This window comes from Halichoerus grypus, chromosome 8 (assembly GCF_964656455.1).
Source record: "Halichoerus grypus chromosome 8, mHalGry1.hap1.1, whole genome shotgun sequence".
NCBI classification, from domain to species: domain Eukaryota; kingdom Metazoa; phylum Chordata; class Mammalia; order Carnivora; family Phocidae; genus Halichoerus; species Halichoerus grypus.
This window is the reverse complement of record NC_135719.1, coordinates 47,345,607-47,363,982: the sequence shown is the minus strand read 5'-3', so window position 1 is coordinate 47,363,982 and position 18,376 is coordinate 47,345,607. Positions and strand designations below refer to the sequence as shown.

General features: G+C 53.9%; 1 protein-coding gene across 3 annotated transcripts in view; it reads left to right on the top strand.

Annotated features, from left to right (window-relative positions):
• The window catches only part of SMAD3 (SMAD family member 3), a 114,377-nt gene that overhangs the window by 77,319 nt on the left and 18,682 nt on the right, over nt 1-18,376 (top strand). For 2 of the 3 annotated variants that reach the window (XM_036087120.2, XM_036087121.2), the window contains exons 2-5: nt 12,477-12,670; nt 12,839-12,970; nt 14,301-14,375; nt 17,120-17,170. In XM_036087120.2, the coding sequence (XP_035943013.1) occupies nt 12,477-12,670; nt 12,839-12,970; nt 14,301-14,375; nt 17,120-17,170 (452 nt within the window). Of the gene's footprint in view, nt 1-12,476; nt 12,671-12,838; nt 12,971-13,008; nt 13,368-14,300; nt 14,376-17,119; nt 17,171-18,376 lie in introns of those variants that run through there. The other variant, XM_036087122.2, reaches the window with a different exon arrangement.

Genomic DNA, 18,376 nt, shown 5'->3' with positions numbered 1-18,376 from the left:
ATTGTCAGAGCGAAGGAAGCCTTTCTGTTCTGGTTGCTTCTGTTTTGTGGGTATAGCCTGGCATTTTATTTTGTTTTCCCCTGAATTGAAAATACAAATCCATCCATTTCCCAAAAGCAGTTTGGAAACCGAGCCTCTAAGTGTTGGTCATGTGAACGGCCCTGCGGCACAGCAGGGCTCTAGGAGGCCCGAGGCCAGGAGCGCCCAGTAGAATGAGGAAGAGGTTTCTAAACACACCTGGATTTAGGATTCCGGTTCAAGCTCCCTGTATTTTATGAGGTGAGCTTTGGGGGTGGGTGTTGTACTAAAAGCTGGGCTGAAGTGTGCTCTTTGCCGTAAGCCCATCAAAACAGTGCTAAGGGCTGTGAGTATCCTGAGTGATCTCTTTAAAAATAAACAAATGATCTTCAGGCTTAATTCTACTCTGAGTGAATGTTAACTGGCAGAGTGAAATGGCCATCCAGAAACTTCTGTGAAGCTTGGGAACTCTTCTTTCCACTTCTTCCAGTAACCAGAGACCAACCCTGATCTCTGGTGTCTTCCATCTATGACCTAAAGTCTCTCTCATCCTGCTGATACTCAAGGAAAAGCAGCCCCCATCAAGCTGGTGCTTGGAAGAAAAAAAAAAAAGTTTTCAAACACCAAAGCTGTTAAATAGAAAGATTTCAAAAGCAACCTCCTCCTCCTCCTCTGAGATTTAACGGCTTTCTTTGCATGGGGGAAGGGAGGGGACAAGGACAGTTGTCTGACGAGGGCCCAAGGAGAATCTGACAATTCTAACACAGTGAACACTGCGTTTTGAGATCATGGGGAACTGGGTTTGGGGTGTGACACCCAGATTCAAGGCCAGGCACTGCTTTTTGCTGCTCTGGGCAAGCCCCCCAACATCACATGAATCTTTTACCTGTAAAGTAAGAGTGAGGATACCCCACCACACAGGACCCCTGTATCCAGTGAGATAATGAGGAAGAAGTAGCAGGGAGACACCTGCTCTGAGGTAAAGATTGCTTCTGTCCCTCACCCCTGACCTGTGCCAGAGAACTTCCTTAACCCACAGGTTCTCCAGGGACCCAGGGGAGTGAATTTGCCCCCAAGGGGACATGGGGCAATGTCTGGAGACACTATTGGTTATCACAGTTGGGATTGGGAGTGGCATCTACGGGCAGAGGCCAGGAATGCTGCAAAACACCCTACAGTACAGAGAACAGTCCTGCCCCCTGACACTCTCTCTCTCTCTCTCTCTCTCTCTCTCTCTCTCTCTCTCTCTCTCTCCCCCTCCCTCCCCCTCCCCAAAGAATCAGAGCTGAGGTTGATCAACAGTGGGGCTCGCTTTATAGCCGCATGTGGAAAAGTTCTTGGTCTATGTGTGCTTTACAGATGATCATAATTAAGCTGAGCTTTCTCCACACACCAGCCTTCTGGTTTTTTTTTCCCAGGAAGTATGCAACCTGGCCCCTGGGGAGGAAGGAAGCCCTGAGGTCCCCCATGATCTTCATGTGTTTCCCATCAGGTCTAGCCCCTTGCAGATGCAGGATGAAGTGTTCCTTCCTTGAGGGTCTACCCAGGAGGCTCTTTCAACCTCTAGGGCTCACTCTCAGGGCTCACCTGTCTGGGGTCCTCATCCTGGACCTGAGCAGCCTGCCCCAGAAGGCTAGCAGGGAGAGGGGGGACCCCTACATATGGGGCAGAGGAGTGAAGAGGAGAAGGCACAGGGGGCCTGGGCCTTTATGGGGCTGTCACCAAATTTGGCAGCTTGAAGCACCAGCCATTATCCATTTGCAAGTTCCGATGGAAATTGAGTTGTTCTTGGTGGAAGTGGTATGAAGGGTTGTGAAATCCTGCATTGAGCTCCTCCCAGGCCAATCTAAACTGGAACATTAAAAAACGGGCTTCTACTTTCAGAACTTGCTGAGAACACATGAAACTGGGCGAGAGCGTGTGGTCCATGTGGCAGAGCTCATAACGAAACCTCAGTTATCCAGAACCTACCCCAGCACACACTTCACCAGCTTCCTTCTTGATGGCACCAAATGACAAGAACAGGCTGATGTCGGAAATGTTTTTTTTTTTTCCCCTTTAAACTCCAACTGCCCAAGACAACTTTGCAAGTGTCTGGGAACAGTGTATTCAGGGGACAGCTCGATTTTTTTTGTTTGTAACTTTTTTATGTTCGTATAATTTCAAGCGTCCGCAAGTTGCAGCGGTAGGACAAGAGGTGGAGCCTACATCCTTCCCCAGAGTCAGCCATGGCTCAGTCCCGTGTTTGAACGTGAGTTCTCCCGGAAAGGGAGACCGTCGGGCCCCTTCAGATGCAGTATAACAAAAAGACCACATTTCAGCGTACTGGGATTCCCAAGGCGGGAAAGCAGACTCGTACATGTTACGGACTTCATCAGCACGTTAGCGGGGAGCCTGGCTCCAGGGAAACCCTGCTTGGGGGGAGCTACCTCCTCACTCTGTGTTCATATGCTGGGTGGCCTGGAGGTGCTCAATCCATCATTCTGTTTCCTCAGCCACCAGAGGAAGGGATTGGACAAGATTACTCTCAAGCCCCCGCCGTGGGTAGTTCTCCACAGTGGATTTTCCAGCAGACATTGACTTAACCAGAGCTTCAGCTGACCCAGGACACTTTGTTCCCTGAATGTCAGGCCTCTGTGGTTTGTCCCCCACAGCCAGGAGACTGGGCACAAACCCCCCTCCGCCTGGCCCCCCCTCCCGGCCAGGGCAGAAATTCTGCCCAGAGCAAAGGATGCTTTGGTTTTAGCTGTGTTTACCAAAGGGAATGGATGCTGGGTGAACCCCCAGATCTGTTGACCCTCTCAGCAGGAGTGTTTTCTGGGCTTTTCACGTTTGCTACTCTATCACATCATTCCTGGGCCATCCGTGGCATGGAAGGGAGGAAGGCACGTTCTGATGTTGGCACGGTAAGGGGCAGCAGAGAGTGAGGGCTGTCAGGCAGACCACTCTGGCCCAAAGCCCAAACGGAACCGGTGCTTGGGGCCTTGTGAAGTCTCCAGAATTTTTTCTGCCTTCTTAGATGGTCTGCTGAGTGAGCACCTAACCCAAACCTGAAGTTACTCAAGCAAGCCTTGCTTTTATTTTGTACCAGGAAAACAAAACAAAAAGAAAACCCACATAGACTGCAAAGCTCAATAAAGTGTTGTGTAAAAGTTTTATTGCACGTGAGTGGACCCATAGATAGTGGCTGGCTTGATCGTTGTCCAAGGGAGGGAGGTGAGGCCTCATCCCACAGCGTGGGAGGGGAATGCAGCCCACATTCAGAGCACACGGACCGGACCTATCAGCTGCAGCATCTGTGTTCAGGGAAGTGTGGGTGTGGGTTTGTGGTATTAACTGGTAACCCCAAGATGGGAAATAACCCCTTTCTCTTACACTAAGATATAGCAGATATTAGGGGGGAAACATAAAGGTAGAGAATAAATTGAGATAAAGTGGATGCCAAAGGTTTGGGTTTTGGGTTAATGTGCTAGTTGAACCACTTCAAAAAATGAGCAGTAGTTGAGAAAATGTGGTAAGTTCCCATTTAATACAAATCAACTCTGAAAGCCTGTAGGTAGGTTATCCTCCACAAGCAAAAACTAAGTCCTTCTGAAATGGTTAAGTCTTATCTCTGTGTCCTCTTCAAGGTCAGGAAGTAGCTGTGATGCCCCATTTAGAGTTAAGGAGAAGAGCATCATATCATCTGACTTCACTTTATATTAACCCAGGGGCCTCAGCAAATTTGGGAAACCTTGTCAGTGCGATATCAGGATGTGATAATAATGATACTTGCAGGTTTATCTGGAAGACCTGTGGTGGTGTATCAGTCAGCTAGTGGTGAGTAACAAACACTCCAAAAGCTCAGCAGCTTAAAACAGCCATTTTGGTGCTGACTCGGGCTTCTGTGGCTCACCTGGGCTTGGCGCCTGGTGCAGGTTTGGCTCATTCTGCTCCCCCTGTGTTAGATCCTGGGCCCAGGTGGAGGGGCAGCAGCTTCTCTGGGGGAAGCTCTTCTCGAAGTGAGGTGCAAGAGGATAAGCAGAAACACACAATGACTCTTGACCTTTTTGCTCACGTTCCCTGGGCCAAAGCTAGTCCGTGGCCTAGCCCAAAGTCAAAAGCCTAGGAAGTACACTATACCCATATTAGGAGAAGCAGGGGAGCCATCCAGCTAAGGGCAAGCATGCAGAGGAGGTGACGAATTCAACCTGCCACGGTCATCGAGAGACCAACACGGTGCCTGGCATGTACTAGTAGTAGTAACTTCTGTCACTTGTGTTACTATCTCTACTCAGTAGGCAAGTCAAGAAAGAGAGCTTATCTCTGAAAGGAGCTAGAAAGGTCAGTATTGTGTGTGTTAAATAAAATCGGTTTCGACCAAAATAGGATAGCGTTAACGAATTTCCTTTTTGTTCACTTCTTCGGCTCCTGCCTGGCCTGTGGAAGGTGTTCGGTCAGTATTTGCTGGTTGGTAAGAGGTCCGTTTCCCCGATATAGGCGTGCAGCGTGGGACAGCAGAAAAAGCCCTGTTTACCCTCCCTTCTCTCTACTTCTCAGTGCTGGCCTGGGTTTGAATCCCGGGCCCGCCTTGCACAGTTATAGGACTTGGGCAAGCCCCTTCAGTTCTGAGCTAGGTGGAGGCAGGGTAGACTGGGGTGTTGCCATATTTTGTATTCTCACATTTACTTCACTGGCTCATGGCTCATGGCTCATGGCTCATGCTGAATAGATCTTGGCGTGTTTCTGGAACTTACGTGCTCTGCTCCCAGTCTTCTGCCGGACCCCCGTGTCCAAATCCTCCGGTACTTCATGCCGGCCCCCAGATGGCTGTGGGTCACAGATCACCGGTAATGGAGGATGTGAATGGCCTGTGGCAGGCGGTGGGCCCAGCCCCACCCCGTCGCCCGGGAGCGCTCTGGCCGGCTCTACCTTACTGTCGGCTCTGGGCTCTGGCATGTCCACATCCTTGGCTGTGGCTCCCGCCACCATTTTGGGACACTTCACAGGTCCCACTTGGAGCCAATGGGAGGAAACCTAATTTCCTGCCACAGGAAATGGTTCGGTTGGTGAAGAATATATTTAAGGATTAAACCTCTGTCAGAGGAGCTGGAGAGGGTTGCTGGAGAAAGACTTGGAGGTCTCTCATCGGGAAGCCACTGGGTGTGGGAAGAGATCTCCGTCATAAACGGGGAGGAGGCCCAGAGGCCTGTTCCTGGGACTGTGCTGTCAGCCCCAGTCACTGGTTTTGGGCTACAAGGAAGGGCTGGGTCAGGGAGCAGAGCAGGCCATAAATAGACCCTCTTCTGCAACAGAGCATGTTCATGGTAACATCGGCTCAGAATTAAGACCTATTTATTGGGTTTACTTCACATGGGCCCGGTGCCCTGTGAGCTTAGGAGGGTGTGTACTGGACACATCAGCTAAATTAGATCCAGCGGCTGAAACTCCTGATTCCCTATTCCGACTGTGGTAAGCATCGGTGAGGATTTCGAGTGGGACGGAGGGAGGGAATGAGGGAGAAGGAATATCGCCAGGGCTGGCTCCCGGCAGCCCAGACTCTGAACCAAGAGGAGTAGCTGCTGATGCATGAGAAGTGGTGAATGGCCCCGAAGCAGGGGCATGGACCAGATGACTTCTGGAAAATCCTGCCAAGCCAGGCTGGTGGTCACGTGCTCGTGGGCTGGAGAGCGTGACCGCCTCCCTGCCATCGGGGCCCAGCCTGGCAGCTGAGAAGGCTAGTCTTCAGCGGCAGCCCAATGCAGACTGCTGTGAGATCCAGGCGAGGAGCCTGGCGTCTGGACATACTGGTGTACCGTCCTCACAAGCCTTGGGAGGGGGCTGGTGTTTCTGTGCACCCTGCTTTGCCAGGCGCTGTCCCGGTGATGGAGGAAATAATGAGCCATAAATAATAGTTGACAGTAGGACACATTGACTGTTTCTAACTCTGCCAAAGGCTTTCTGCACCGAGGATCCACGGGTCTTTCCAGCAATTGAATGAAGGGGCTTACATTTCAGATGGTAAAAAATGAAGACCAAGACCTGAGGCAGTTTGATGAAGTTTATGCAGTTCTCGAGCACGGTCAGTCTTTGAATCCAGGTTTATCCGAGTCCAAAGCCCCAAAGCTCTTGCCTTTTTTTTTTTTTGAATAATGGTGTAATCAACATACAACAAACTGCTATTTAAAGTGAACAATTTGAGAAATGTTGCCATCTGTCTACACCCGCGAAGCCACCCAGGCCGTGGAAATAGTCTACATAGCCTTTAACTCCTAATCTGCCCCTACTCCCATCCCTTCACCCCACCCCCAAGCAGCCACTGATCTGCTTTCTGCCACTCTAGAGGTGTTTGCCTTTTTCCTTTAAGTTACTCCGTAATGTGACAGAAACAGAATCCTGTCTGACTTCTTTCTCTCGGCGTAACTGTTTTTAGATTCGTCCATGTTGTGTCTATCGATAGGTCGTTCGTTTTTACTGCTGAGTAGTGTTCCTTTGCGTGGGTATATCCCAGTTGTCCATTCACCTGTTGAGAAACAGGGGGTAATTTCCAGTTCGGGGCTATTACTGGTAAAGCTGCTATGAACGTTCATACACAAGTCTTCTTTTTTTTTAAAGATTTTATTTATTTATTTGACAGAGAGATAGAGAGCACAAGTAGGCAGAGGGAGAGGGAGAAGCAGGCTCTCCGCGGAGCAGGGAGCCCGATGCGGGGCTCGATCCCAGGACCCCAGGATCATGACCTGAGCCGAAGGCAGCCGCTTAACTGACTGAGCCACCCAGGCGCCCCCATACACAAGTCTTCTAATGGACAGATGCTTTCACTTCTCTTGGGGAAGCACCTAGTGGAATGGGTGGATCATCTGGGAGGTTTAGGTTTTGAACTCCCAAACTTTTTCCGAAGTAGTTATACTATTACATGTGCCCACCAGCAACGTCTGAAGTTTGAGGCGCTCCCTGCCCTCACCAGAGTGTGGCACGGTCCTTAATTGTAGCCATCCGAGCAATTATGAAGTGGTGTCTCATCGTGGTTTCAATTTGCACGTCCCTAATGACTAGTGGTGTCGAGCATCACTTCATGTGCCTCATTTACCATTTTTATATCTTTTTGTGGCACGTCTGTTCAAATCCTTTACCTGTTTTTTTGTTTTTGTTTTGATAGTTGTTTGTTTTCTTAATATTGAGTTTTCGGGGTTCTTGATATATTCCAGAAGCAGGTCCTTTATCAGATGGAGGCTTTGCAGATATTTTCTCCCAACTTGTGGCTTTTTATTCTCTCAACGATGTTCAAAGACGAGGAGCTTACATTTTGATGAAAGTCCAGTTGGTCAACTTTCTTCTTTAGCAGAATGTGTTTCTGATGTCGCGGTATCTCAGCCACGTGTTCCCAGCCCAAGGCCACAAAGATTCCTTCCTGTAGTTGTAGTTTCAGGCTCTGTATTAGGACCCATTTCCATTCATTTTTGTATAGGGTGCAAGGTGTAGGTTGAAGGTCGTTTGTCTTGCATATGGATATCCGGTCGTCCTGGCGCTGTTGTTGAACAGACAATCCTCTCTCTACTAAACTGTCTTTGGTCCTTTGTTGAACATCAGCTGTCCTTATACACGTGACTATTCTGGGCTCCGTTAGGCTCCATTGGTATGTTTCTCAGTGGTTTTGCCGTTACCACACTGCCTTGGTTACTGGGCTTCCCTTGATTTTTAAAAACTTAATTGATAGATCATGTATATAGTTGAAAACCTCAGGTCTCTCTAGAATTTTTAACTTATTATATATTATCTATGTATTATTATTATTTTATTTCCAAGAGGTTTTTCTGGGTTTTTGTTTTTGTTTTTGAGAAGTGGAGAGAGAGGGCGGGGTGGGGGGGAGGGGCAAAGGGAGAGTGAGAAACCCATTAGACAGGGGGCTGGATCCCACAACCTATGAGATCATGACCTGAGCCGAAATCAGGAGTAACACGCTTAACCAACTGAGCCACCCAGGCGCCCCTCTAAGTGTTTTTTTATAATAGTTTGTAAATGTTCCAGTTTTAGGATTGCAATATCTTGTCTCCCTGAGAGTAGTTTTTGTTTCATTTTATTTGAAAGTTTCTCTGCTCCTTGCATTGTCTGAGACTTCCTTTTTCTCCCCCACTTATTTCTGTCCCTGTGCCTTCTGCTAGAGGCTTTCTTTAAATGGCTGAGGATTCTGGCTGTGCATTCATATTTACAAGTGAAGCCGTAAAAAGCAGATTGAATGCTCTGTGTTTGGCATTGGCAGGTGAGCCTCCCTGCAGGGTGAGCTGGCAGGAACAGGACCCTTTTGCTGGGGGTTCCCCAAATGTCAGTACTGCGTGTCTTATGGGCTGGGCTGTTTAATTTCTCCAGTGGGTGGGGGTGGGGGGCACGTGCCTGCCTGTCACTGTCCTGGGTACTGAGTGAGCAAGAGATGGTTCACGACATCCTGTTTCCAGCCCTCGCCTGACCATAGCTGTGCCCTCGTGGTCCCATCCAGAGCCCTGCTCTCCGGCTCATTTTCTGCAGAGAGCAGACCTGTCTCAGGACGGGGGAGGTCCTGTTGGAGGGGCTCAGGGAGGAAAGTTGATCTGACTGTCTCTTCCATAGACTTTCAACCCATCCTCCAATTTTCGGTCTCATCTTGAGAAGTGCATGGTGCCTCCAATTCCTGAGTCTTTCCCAGGTTCTGAGGCACAAATGGAATCACTTTTGTTGGCTTCCTTTGATAGGTGGTTTGGTTTCTGCTCAGTCCACTCTGAAGTCTGTTCCCATTTGGCCACCTTTCCATGTTTGTCTGCGCGCTTCTCCTACTTGTTATCTTGGGCAGGACAGAGATAGACTCATCCTTTCAGTTTGTTGTATTTGATGGAAGGACATTTCTTTCCCTCCCTCCTCCCCTCCCTCCTCCTCTCCCTCCGCCTTCATCTGTTCCTCACCCCTCCCTTTCTCCTCTCTTTCTTCCCTCCACTACCTTCTATCCACTCCCATATCCCCTCCCCTTTACTCTCTTTCCTCCTTTCTCCCCCTACCATCCTCTCTGCCTGGAACCTTCTGTGCCATAATTCTTCGGGGAGACAGCCAAGCACTTTATCCTCGAGAGGACACAGCCCATGAAATGCAGAAAGGAATGGATGAGGAATTGGCAAACTGGAGTTCTTAACCTACAGATGCAATACACCTGTCCTCCTCTGCCACCTCGCTGTCCCTTCCCATCCCTCACCTGCAGAAACCCGTAGTGACCCCATCACAGCCCACCCCACGCTCAGACCTTGGCCCCGTCACCTGTATCATGTCAGAGCTGCACGTCTGTGTGGCCGTCCCACGTCTGCCCACTCCGTGTCCTTTACCCCCTCGCAGGTGTCTGAGCAGGTGTGAGGTCCTGGGTCCACTCTGATCTCTGTGGAGTGAGGTGCCCGGCTCGAGTGTCCTGGTTCTGTCACGATGTTGGGGCGGTGTGTGAGGGTCCCTCCTCATCAGGAGCGCCCAGAGCATCCTGTCCCCTCCCCCCTTCCCTTCCTAAAGGCTCCAGCCCGGGTATAGGGTTGTCAGGAGCTCGGCCTTGTACTCACTCTCTTGGGCCGTCTGCCCCGTGGAAACTGAGACCCTTCTCTTGTGTTGTGCTCCACCACCCCCACTCTTGCCCTCCATTATTGTTATTTTTAAAACAAGAGGGTCACCCCCTTCGATCAGCCAGGTGGGGGGGTGAGGGGCCCCCTCCATGGCCCCAGCCCTCCCTCATTGCCCACCTGAGCCTTTCTCCAGGGCCTCCCCCTAAAGAGGCCACCACAGTGTCCAGCTGGCTCTCAGCTGCGGCTTTCTTCAAACACTGAAGAGTGACTGTGGCCGCGGTCCTCATCTGCAGGCACTGGGTGGCTTTGCAAGAGAATGGGAGCAGCGGAGTAATCCTGTCCCCACTCATGCCTTCCCACCCTCCCTTTCTCTCCTCCTCAGCCCCATAACTGACCCCATTGACCCAGGACTGTTGTCATGTGGAGTAAAAATGCTCGCTGGGTGGTGCTTCACAAAGCGCTTCCAGTGGGCACTGAGCTGGGGGTGGGGGTGGGGGGGGCGGGGCGGGAGATGTTTGCATTTTCCAGATGAAGGAGCTGAGGGTCCCAGAGACCTCATGACTTGCCCAGGGTCTCCCAGCTGGGAGAGGAGAACCCCTTGTTGACCCCAGGCCGAATGACTCCATATCCTGTAGTCCTCCTCCTCTGCCTGGGGGGGTGGGGGGGGGTGGGGAGGGCGAGTCCCAGGCTGTCCTCTCTTGCCCTGCCTGGTAATTACTGTTTTTTGGCTGGAGGGGTTCCTTGGTTCAGGGCCCCACGGGAGGGAAGTAATTACATCCTTTGAGAGGCCTTTCGTCAGCAGCTCCCTGTCAATCCCTGTAACTAAGTCTTGCTCTGACCTTTGTCCCTTCCCCATTCCCAGGCCAGGGCCTTAGAGAGTTTGATTGGATTTCTGTTTCTTTCTCTTCTGTTGGTGCTTCTGGTTGCATCTGGCTAGGCCCTCCCACACAGAGGGCCCATCAGTTCTGTTTGTTCAGGCAGATGGGTGCCCTCCTGGGTGGGGGCTGAGGGGAGGGAGAGCTTGCAAATGCTTCTCCACTGGCCCCACCCAGCTATTAAGGGAAAAGTGGCACCCACTGACCGGTGGGATCCTAGCCTGGGCCTTCTTGTAGGGAGAGTCGTCCTGCCCTTGTGTACCTCCGTGTTTGTGTGCACCTCCGCTCGCTGTCCACCCCCACGGTCCCCGGTCTTGGCCGGGCTGCCGAGATTCTCACGGGGGCCGTCTCGTGCACGCACACGTGCGCACACACTCAGCTGAACGTCTCAGGGATTCCCTGTGGCTTTTAGGAAAAAGGCAGAACCTTTTATCATGGCTCCCAAGGCCCTGCAGAGTCAGCCCTGCCCGCTCCCCTCCCTCATCTCATACCCAGTTTTCTCCCTCTCTCCTCCCCAGTCACTCTGGCCTTCCTTCTGTTCTTCTTCCTTACCATATTTTCCACCATTCACAGGGCCTTTGCACATGACCTTCCCCCTATGTGGAATGCCCTTCTCCCATGCGCCTTTGCCTGGTTAGTTCTTACTTGTCCTTTAGACTCTCAGGCCAACCAACACCACCTCAGATGCACCCTGTCCAGCCCTTCAGTAAAGCAAGGTCCCCGGGGTCACGTGGCTCCCTGCACTTTTCCTTCAGAATACTTGCATAGTTTGTGATGATGATTTTATTAATATTGGTCTTGTCCATTGGACTGGAAGCTCCATGGGAGCAGGGACCACTCTGTGGTCTGTTTGACTATGACATCTCTTCCCTCCCCACTGTGTCCCTTGTGCCACACATAGTAGGAGCTCATAAAAGATTTGTTAAATAAAGAACTGTGTGCACAGGATCTCCTCACCTGTCTGACACTGGACGTCGTCTTCATAAGCCTCCCACCTACCTGTCTTACTCTTGGCCGAGAGTACGCCTGCCACTCCTGAGCTCCCAGGGGTCAGGCCCAGTACCACCCCTCTGCCTTTCTTGTCATGCACATCACCTGGGGGGTTTATAAAGAGGAAGATTCTGATTTAGTAGGTTGGGGAAGCCTCGGAGACTCTTCCTTTTTAACAAACTTCCGTGGCCCCGTGCTGCTGGTCAGGGACCACACTTCGGCCTGGCCTGAGAGGTGGGGGCGCCAGGTCACCATAGAAGACATTGTTTGCCCAGGGACAGGGCTCTGTCCTTGGCTGTGGTGTTTGGTCCAGCCAGGCTGGGGACAGTTGCAGAACTCAGCTCGGTGTAGAGTTGGAAGCTCTGTTCCTACTCAGCTCCGGCATCAGCCCTCAGGCCTTGGCTCTAGCTAGGGGTGCGCTGTGGATGGTGATACGTGGGTGCCACCCTCCACCTGAAAGGGATTCCTACGAGGTTGGCACTGTAGGCTCTTACCATTTACAAGCCCTTCAATTGCCCTCTTTCCCTCCCTGCCTTGTCACAAATACCAACAAAAAGGGAGAGAGGTTCTTCCTGTTTTCTCATGGGGGGGGGCGCTGAGTGTTGGGAGGGGATAGATGCGCCTCTGCTTTGTCACTTCACAGCATCCCTGTGGTCCTCACGCACGCACATACCCCAGGAACTCCCATTTTCTTGCTCAGCCCTGAGCCCCTCTGCCCGTGGGCCTGCTCAGAGCATGAGTCAAGTGCCATTCCCTTCATATGGGGGGTGGAGGGCTGGAGAACTCACCCCAGGGCCTGGTGCAGTCCGGGTCTACACTGCCAGCCCGGGGAGGCCCTCGGCCTTCCTTGGTGGGCCTCTGTGATCCTCTCCTGGGACCCCTGCCAGCCCTAACAGGATTCTCTGATGCCCAGGCCCTGTGCGGCTCAGAGAAACGAGGGGTGGGGGGAGGGCTCCCTGAGGCTGTGCCAGCAGGCTCGCCCGTCTCGGGGAGAACCCAAGCCAAATCCGCTGCCTTGTTCCTCTCCACCCCTCCCCCGTCCGGACAGGTCCCTGGATGGCCGCCTGCAGGTGTCCCATCGCAAGGGGCTCCCCCATGTCATCTACTGCCGCCTGTGGCGATGGCCCGACCTGCACAGCCACCATGAGCTGCGGGCCATGGAGCTGTGTGAGTTCGCCTTCAACATGAAGAAGGACGAGGTCTGCGTGAATCCCTACCACTACCAGAGGGTAGAGACCCCAGGTAGGCGCCCCTGTCCCGGGGTCCGCAGCTACCTGCCCGCCCTCTCCTTCGCCTTCCCGGGGCTGGGGGTGTGCGGGGGGGTCCGCCTTGCATGCGTGCCGGCGGCGCTTGGAGGGCTTGGGTGCCAGCCCGGCCTTGCCACTGACCCGGCTCTGCTCTTCTGGACAGTTCTACCTCCTGTGCTGGTCCCACGCCACACAGAGATCCCGGCCGAGTTCCCCCCGCTGGACGACTACAGCCATTCCATCCCCGAGAACACTAACTTCCCCGCAGGCATCGAGCCCCAGAGCAATATTCCAGGTAGGCGCGGGGGGCGGGCGTGCAGGCCTCCGGGAGGCCCCGACACCGGTCCCCCCGCGGCTCTCCTGGCCCCCCTCGGGCCCGTCCCCCCTCTGCACACAGCGCTGGCCCGAGGGCCCCTGACTCAGAACCGCACCCCCGTTGGGAGAGGACCCGTGGCCTTGGCTCCCCGCTCACTAATGATGCTTTTCTTGGCACGGAGGAGCGGCGGCGTGACCCTTCCGCCCGGGCTCGGTGCAGTCATTTATTTTGGAAGCGGAAATTGCAGCGCTGTGTTTCTCTCACCGCCCTCGCGGCCGAGGCTGGAGTTTGGGCAGGATCCCCCGACGGTCTGGGGGCCTGCAGAGCCGTGGGGGAGCCGAGGGCCGGGCAGCCAGTGCGGAGAACCGGCCCCTAAGTAAGTAAGCCTGGTTGGGGGGTGGGCTGCAGCCTGGGTGGGAGCTGAGGCCCGCGTGGAGTTTTTCCTGCACGGGGGGAGAAAGTGGGCTCAGCCGTCAGAGTGCAAATGCTTTTAGAAGCCCCTCATTTACATGCAAATAATGTGTGAATCACCAGCAGTGGGGCGTCCAGGAAAACTGCTTGGCGGCACTTGGGCTGGTCCCAGTGGCAGGAATGCTGCCGCCTGTCTTTCCGAGAGTGCTCTGATCTGGATGAGCCTCTCACCCTGAGTGAATTCGCCCGTGCTTGAGGTTGACCACAGACCTGTGTGCAGGGGCAGAGCATTCTGAGAGCGCCCTTTACGGACCCAGCCTTTCCAGGCCCTTCACAGGTGGCGCTGGTCCCTGGGGGTAGGTCACTGTGTTCACCGAGCAAACCTTAGAGAGCTAAGTCACCGTCTGGGGTCATTCAGAGAAATAGATCACAGTTATTGCTGTCATTGAACTTGCAGCCCCCTGCGGAAGCCAGGACGTCGCCTAAAGGGACGACAAAGAACAAGGTGTCCGAGCAGGGGTAGATAGAGCCAAAAGGCAGCATGAAGGAGCTGCCCTTGGGAGGACAGAGATGGGAAGGGTGAGGCAAGTCCACGGCCTCCTTGGAGGGGGGTGGGCTTACACCTGACCTTCCAGGGTGAGGAGCAGTTAGCCTGGCAGAGGCTCTAGGAACGGGCATGTCAGTCTGGGCCGCGTGAACAGAGGTGGTCGCCATCCAGCCGAGGAGCCGGGGGCCGGAGGGCGTGGGGACCACTGGATCCAGGAGCCGGTGCCATTGCTCTGCGGCCCAGAGTTCCTCCAGCACCTGCTGCTGGCGTGGACGTGTGATGAGTGCAGCAGGGGTCTCCGAGCCAAACCGTGGAGGCCGTTTAATGAACTGCCTTCCTTCTGATTCCCAGAAACCCCACCCCCTGGCTACCTGAGTGAAGATGGAGAGACCAGTGACCATCAGATGAACCACAGCATGGATGCAGGTCAGAGGCTCAATCCTAACCGAGCGCCTGCCTTCCCTCTATCCATCCCTCCATCCCATTTATAGAGCAGCCCCCACGTGCCCAGCGCTGTGCCAGGCGCTGGGGATAGAGGAGGAGCCTGAGCTGCTCCCAGTTGGGGAGGGAGACAACTGGCAGTTATATGCCCTGATGGAGGACGCACCCCCCCCATGCCATCGGGCACAAGGGAGGGCCGCCTGGGGAGGAGGTGTTGGGGTGGAGAAGCGCCTCACAGTGTAGGTGTCTCTTGAGTCTTGGAGATGGGTAGGTGTTGGCCAAGCCATCGGGGCAGGCAAAAGGTATGCCAGGCAGAGTCATGGGGCGCGTGGGCAGGACAGCCCGGTGCCTCCTGGGGACGGTGTGGCTGGAGAGAGTGGAGAGGCAGGAAGACCCTCATTTGGGGCTTCCGGTGCGGCCGGGAACCCCCGCGGGCTTTAAGCAGGGTCTGTCCCCCCGGGGGATGCTGCTGGCAGTCGGCTGGTGGGTGGGCTCGATTCCCGAGCCCGGTCAGGAGAGCCCGCATGGAGGCAGGGTCTTTGTCGGGGGAGGCCGTGCAGCATCTCTTTGTGTGTAGTGACCAAATGTGATCGATGTATTCCTGCCATGAGGGACCCAGCCCCGTTGTCTCCAGCCCTGTCTCCAGCCCCATCTCCAGATGTTCCCACGTCATTTGTCTTGGGACCAAATTGGCTCCAAACCAGCGGCTGCTTGAATTGAACCCCAGCTGCCACATAGAATGTGCACTCGTTGTGTGTGGTTGGGGGGGAGGAGGAGGAGGAGGAGGGAGCCGAGCAGATGTTCCGTCCCGATGAGAGCGGGCATGCCTGGTCCTCACGGCGCCGCTGCATGAGGCAGAGCCACCCACCCTGGCACACAGCCCAGAAGAGGGTGTGTGGTTCCTGCAAGAAGCCCGAAGGAGACTTGCCCGTTCACTGTAGACCTAGCTGCTTGATACCCAGCCTGGGCGCCGTGGCACGTGGGGGTGAGCACACACACACCCCCCCACCCCCGCGAGGGGCGGACGGCGCGAACCCAGCCGGAATGCATCGAAGGCCTCCCTGTGTTCGATGCCAAGTGGCCGGGGCAGGCCTGCACCTCTGCAGCTCTGAACGCCGGTGCGGGACGCAGGGCGGCCGAGCAGGATCTCCCCAGATGCTGCCTGGCTTCTCGCTCCTTTCTCTCCCCTCCTTGCTGTTCTTCCTGTTCATGGACCCATTACTGTTGTCAAAGAAAACACACCAAAGGAGAGGGTCCGAGTACCGAATGAGCAGCCAGCCCCCTGTCCCCCTCGGCTCTCGTTTCTCGCCCCCTCCCTGCTCTCCTTTTTGCCCCCATTCTCTCTGTCCCCTCTTCTGTCTTCCTCTCCCCCCATCAGCGCATCTGTGGCCCTGTTGGGGCCGTCAGTGATCTGTCAGAGGTGGACATTGGGCTTTAGGGACCCCCCAGCCAGTGGGTGGGTGCGTGGGGTCTCCTGCTTCTCCTCTGTTCTTGACTCAAAATTGTCTACTGGGAAACCAATCGAGTTGCTGTCTTGGCAGCTGAGATGTGATAGTGTCCCAGCTGGGGTCCAGCCCTGTGGCTCCCCTAACATGCCTACCCCAGATGGGCTGCCAGAAAACAGGAAACGAGCATTTATTGAGCGCCTGCTGTGTGCTGGTCATCATGTAGCCATTTGTATACACAGGACCCCCCTTCACGTCTACAAATCACACAGTGGATGGTATTATCCCATTTACACCTGGAGGGGGGAAAGATATCAAGGCTCAAAGAGGTTAAACCACTTTGCTAAAACCCCACAGCTGATACGTTGGGAGCATGCCTGGACTCCGGGGCCAGTTTGGAAGCTCTGCCTCTTCCAAGAGTCTTCCATATCCCCTGATGGATTGGGTTCAGGAGGAGGAAAAGAAGCCCGTGGCTCATCCCTCCCCCTCAAGGAGGTTATAGCTGAATTGGGGAGCAGGAACAGACCGCCCTTAACAGCTCAGGGCACCTGTGCGGGCGGACTGGCGGGTCAGGGGAGAGCGCCCCCCACGGGGCTGTTCCTGAGTCACTGACCCGCCAGGCCTCTGGGTGCGGGACGGAGCGATGAGCCAAGTTGCTCTGTGGAGAGGCGCCGCTTGGTATTTCTGAAGGCTGATGCCAGGTGGTTTTCTCTTTTCTGGGAGCGAGGGGTGGCGAGAAGTAGCAGGGCAGGAAGCTTTGGGTAGGTTTGGACATTTTCCCACGGGCAGTGTCATGCCTCACGTCAGATGTCGGTCTGGTTGCAGAGTTGTGGGATTTCTGAGGCAGCTTGCTGAGTTTCCTGAGACCTGGGGAAGGGGCTAGATTTGGGATGGGCAGGAGGGCGCAGCTTCGCTGCTGGGGCCTTTGAGCAAGACTGGGGAGCGAGCCTTCCATGCCCGTCTCGTTTTCCTGGGGGCATAACTGCCAGGGAGGTCTGCGCCCTGTGCTGCGGGCTTGGTCAGGACCCTCACGCCATCAAGTCCTGGGAGAGACCTCTGAGGTTATCCGATTATCCGTTTGTGCCACAGGTAAAGATGGAGACCCAGGGATGGAAAGTCAAGCAAGGACCACGGGGTCAGGGCTCCTCCTGGGCCTTGGAGGCTCACCCCAGGGTTATCTTCCTGCTCCATTGAGCTGCCCCATCTTGATGTAGGCGTTCAGGAATTTGGCTCTCCAAGCCAAGAATGTTCTGTTAGTTCTCACGATTGTGTCTCACCTCGCAGGTTCTCCAAACCTATCCCCGAATCCGATGTCCCCAGCACACAATAATTTGGGTAAGTAGCTCCTCATCCATGGGACTGTCACCCCCTCTAGCTGCAGCCTTGGCTGGTGGCCGGTGTGGGGAGGGGGCCCTGACAGCGAGGCTCTCCCTGCACCCCCCCCCATCAGCTGAGCTCAGCCCATCAGGTTTCTGGTTACAGTGATTTTGGCGTCACCCACAGAACAGGGTAACCTGAGAGCAGAGGTGGCAGGAAAAAGACGACCATGTGCCGGGTTTGTATTTCCTCTGGGTGGCAGTCAGACGTGAGTGAATGAAAATCCCCCAAACCTTGTGCTCAGGAGCCGAGAAGCTGTGGTCAGCCAAGCATCCGTGTGTGGTTTGATGCAAAGCCACGGGCAGCAGTGCGGACTCCAGCCCCCTGACTTCTGTTGACTGGTTTCAAGAGACACTTTGGATTTTATCTGAGTATTTCATCTTATAATTACGTACTTTTTAATTTTATTTATGTTTTTAAAGCTTAGTTTTTAAAAGATTTTATTTATTTGTCAGAGAGACAGAATGAGAGAGAAAGAGAGCACAAGCAGGGGGAGGGACAGAGGGAGAAGCAGGCTTCCCGCTGAGCAGGGAGCCCGATGCGGGGCTCAATCCCAGGACCCTGGGATCATGACCTGAGCTGAGGGCAGATCCTTAACTGGCTTAGCCACCCAGGCATCCCATGTACCTTTTCTTTGACACAGCAAGATACAAGGAAATCAGGGGGAAAAGCGCAATTGCCCATCATCCCCCCACCCTCCCACGCTGGTTTTGTTTTGTTATGGTCCTTCTGATGCTTGTGGATCAGGCCTGTGTATTTGTGCCTGGCCAGTGACCATCACAGTGTCCATTTTTTTTTTCATTCTTTTTGCTATTTTGTAAACACATTTCCATGTTTAGATGCCGCCTCTATCATCTTGCCTTGTCTCGTGATGTGTTGGAGCAACTGGACCATCATTTCTGTGGTTTCTGGGCTCCAGGAGTGCCCCTCAGCTCCGGCGTGGAGCCTGCCGAAGGGCTCAGGACAAATGAAACATCCACTCTGTTTTTATTGAGGGGATTTTTTTTTTTTTTAAATGTGTTGGTCTGGTGGTTTTGGGAAAATGTGAGTTTGATTTCCATTTGGGCCTTGACTGCTGGGGTTTGATTTGTGGCTCAGGAAGAGAAAGAGTTAATATCCAAGTTCGGTGAATCAGGGGATGGAGGTTGGTCTGGCTTTTATTCC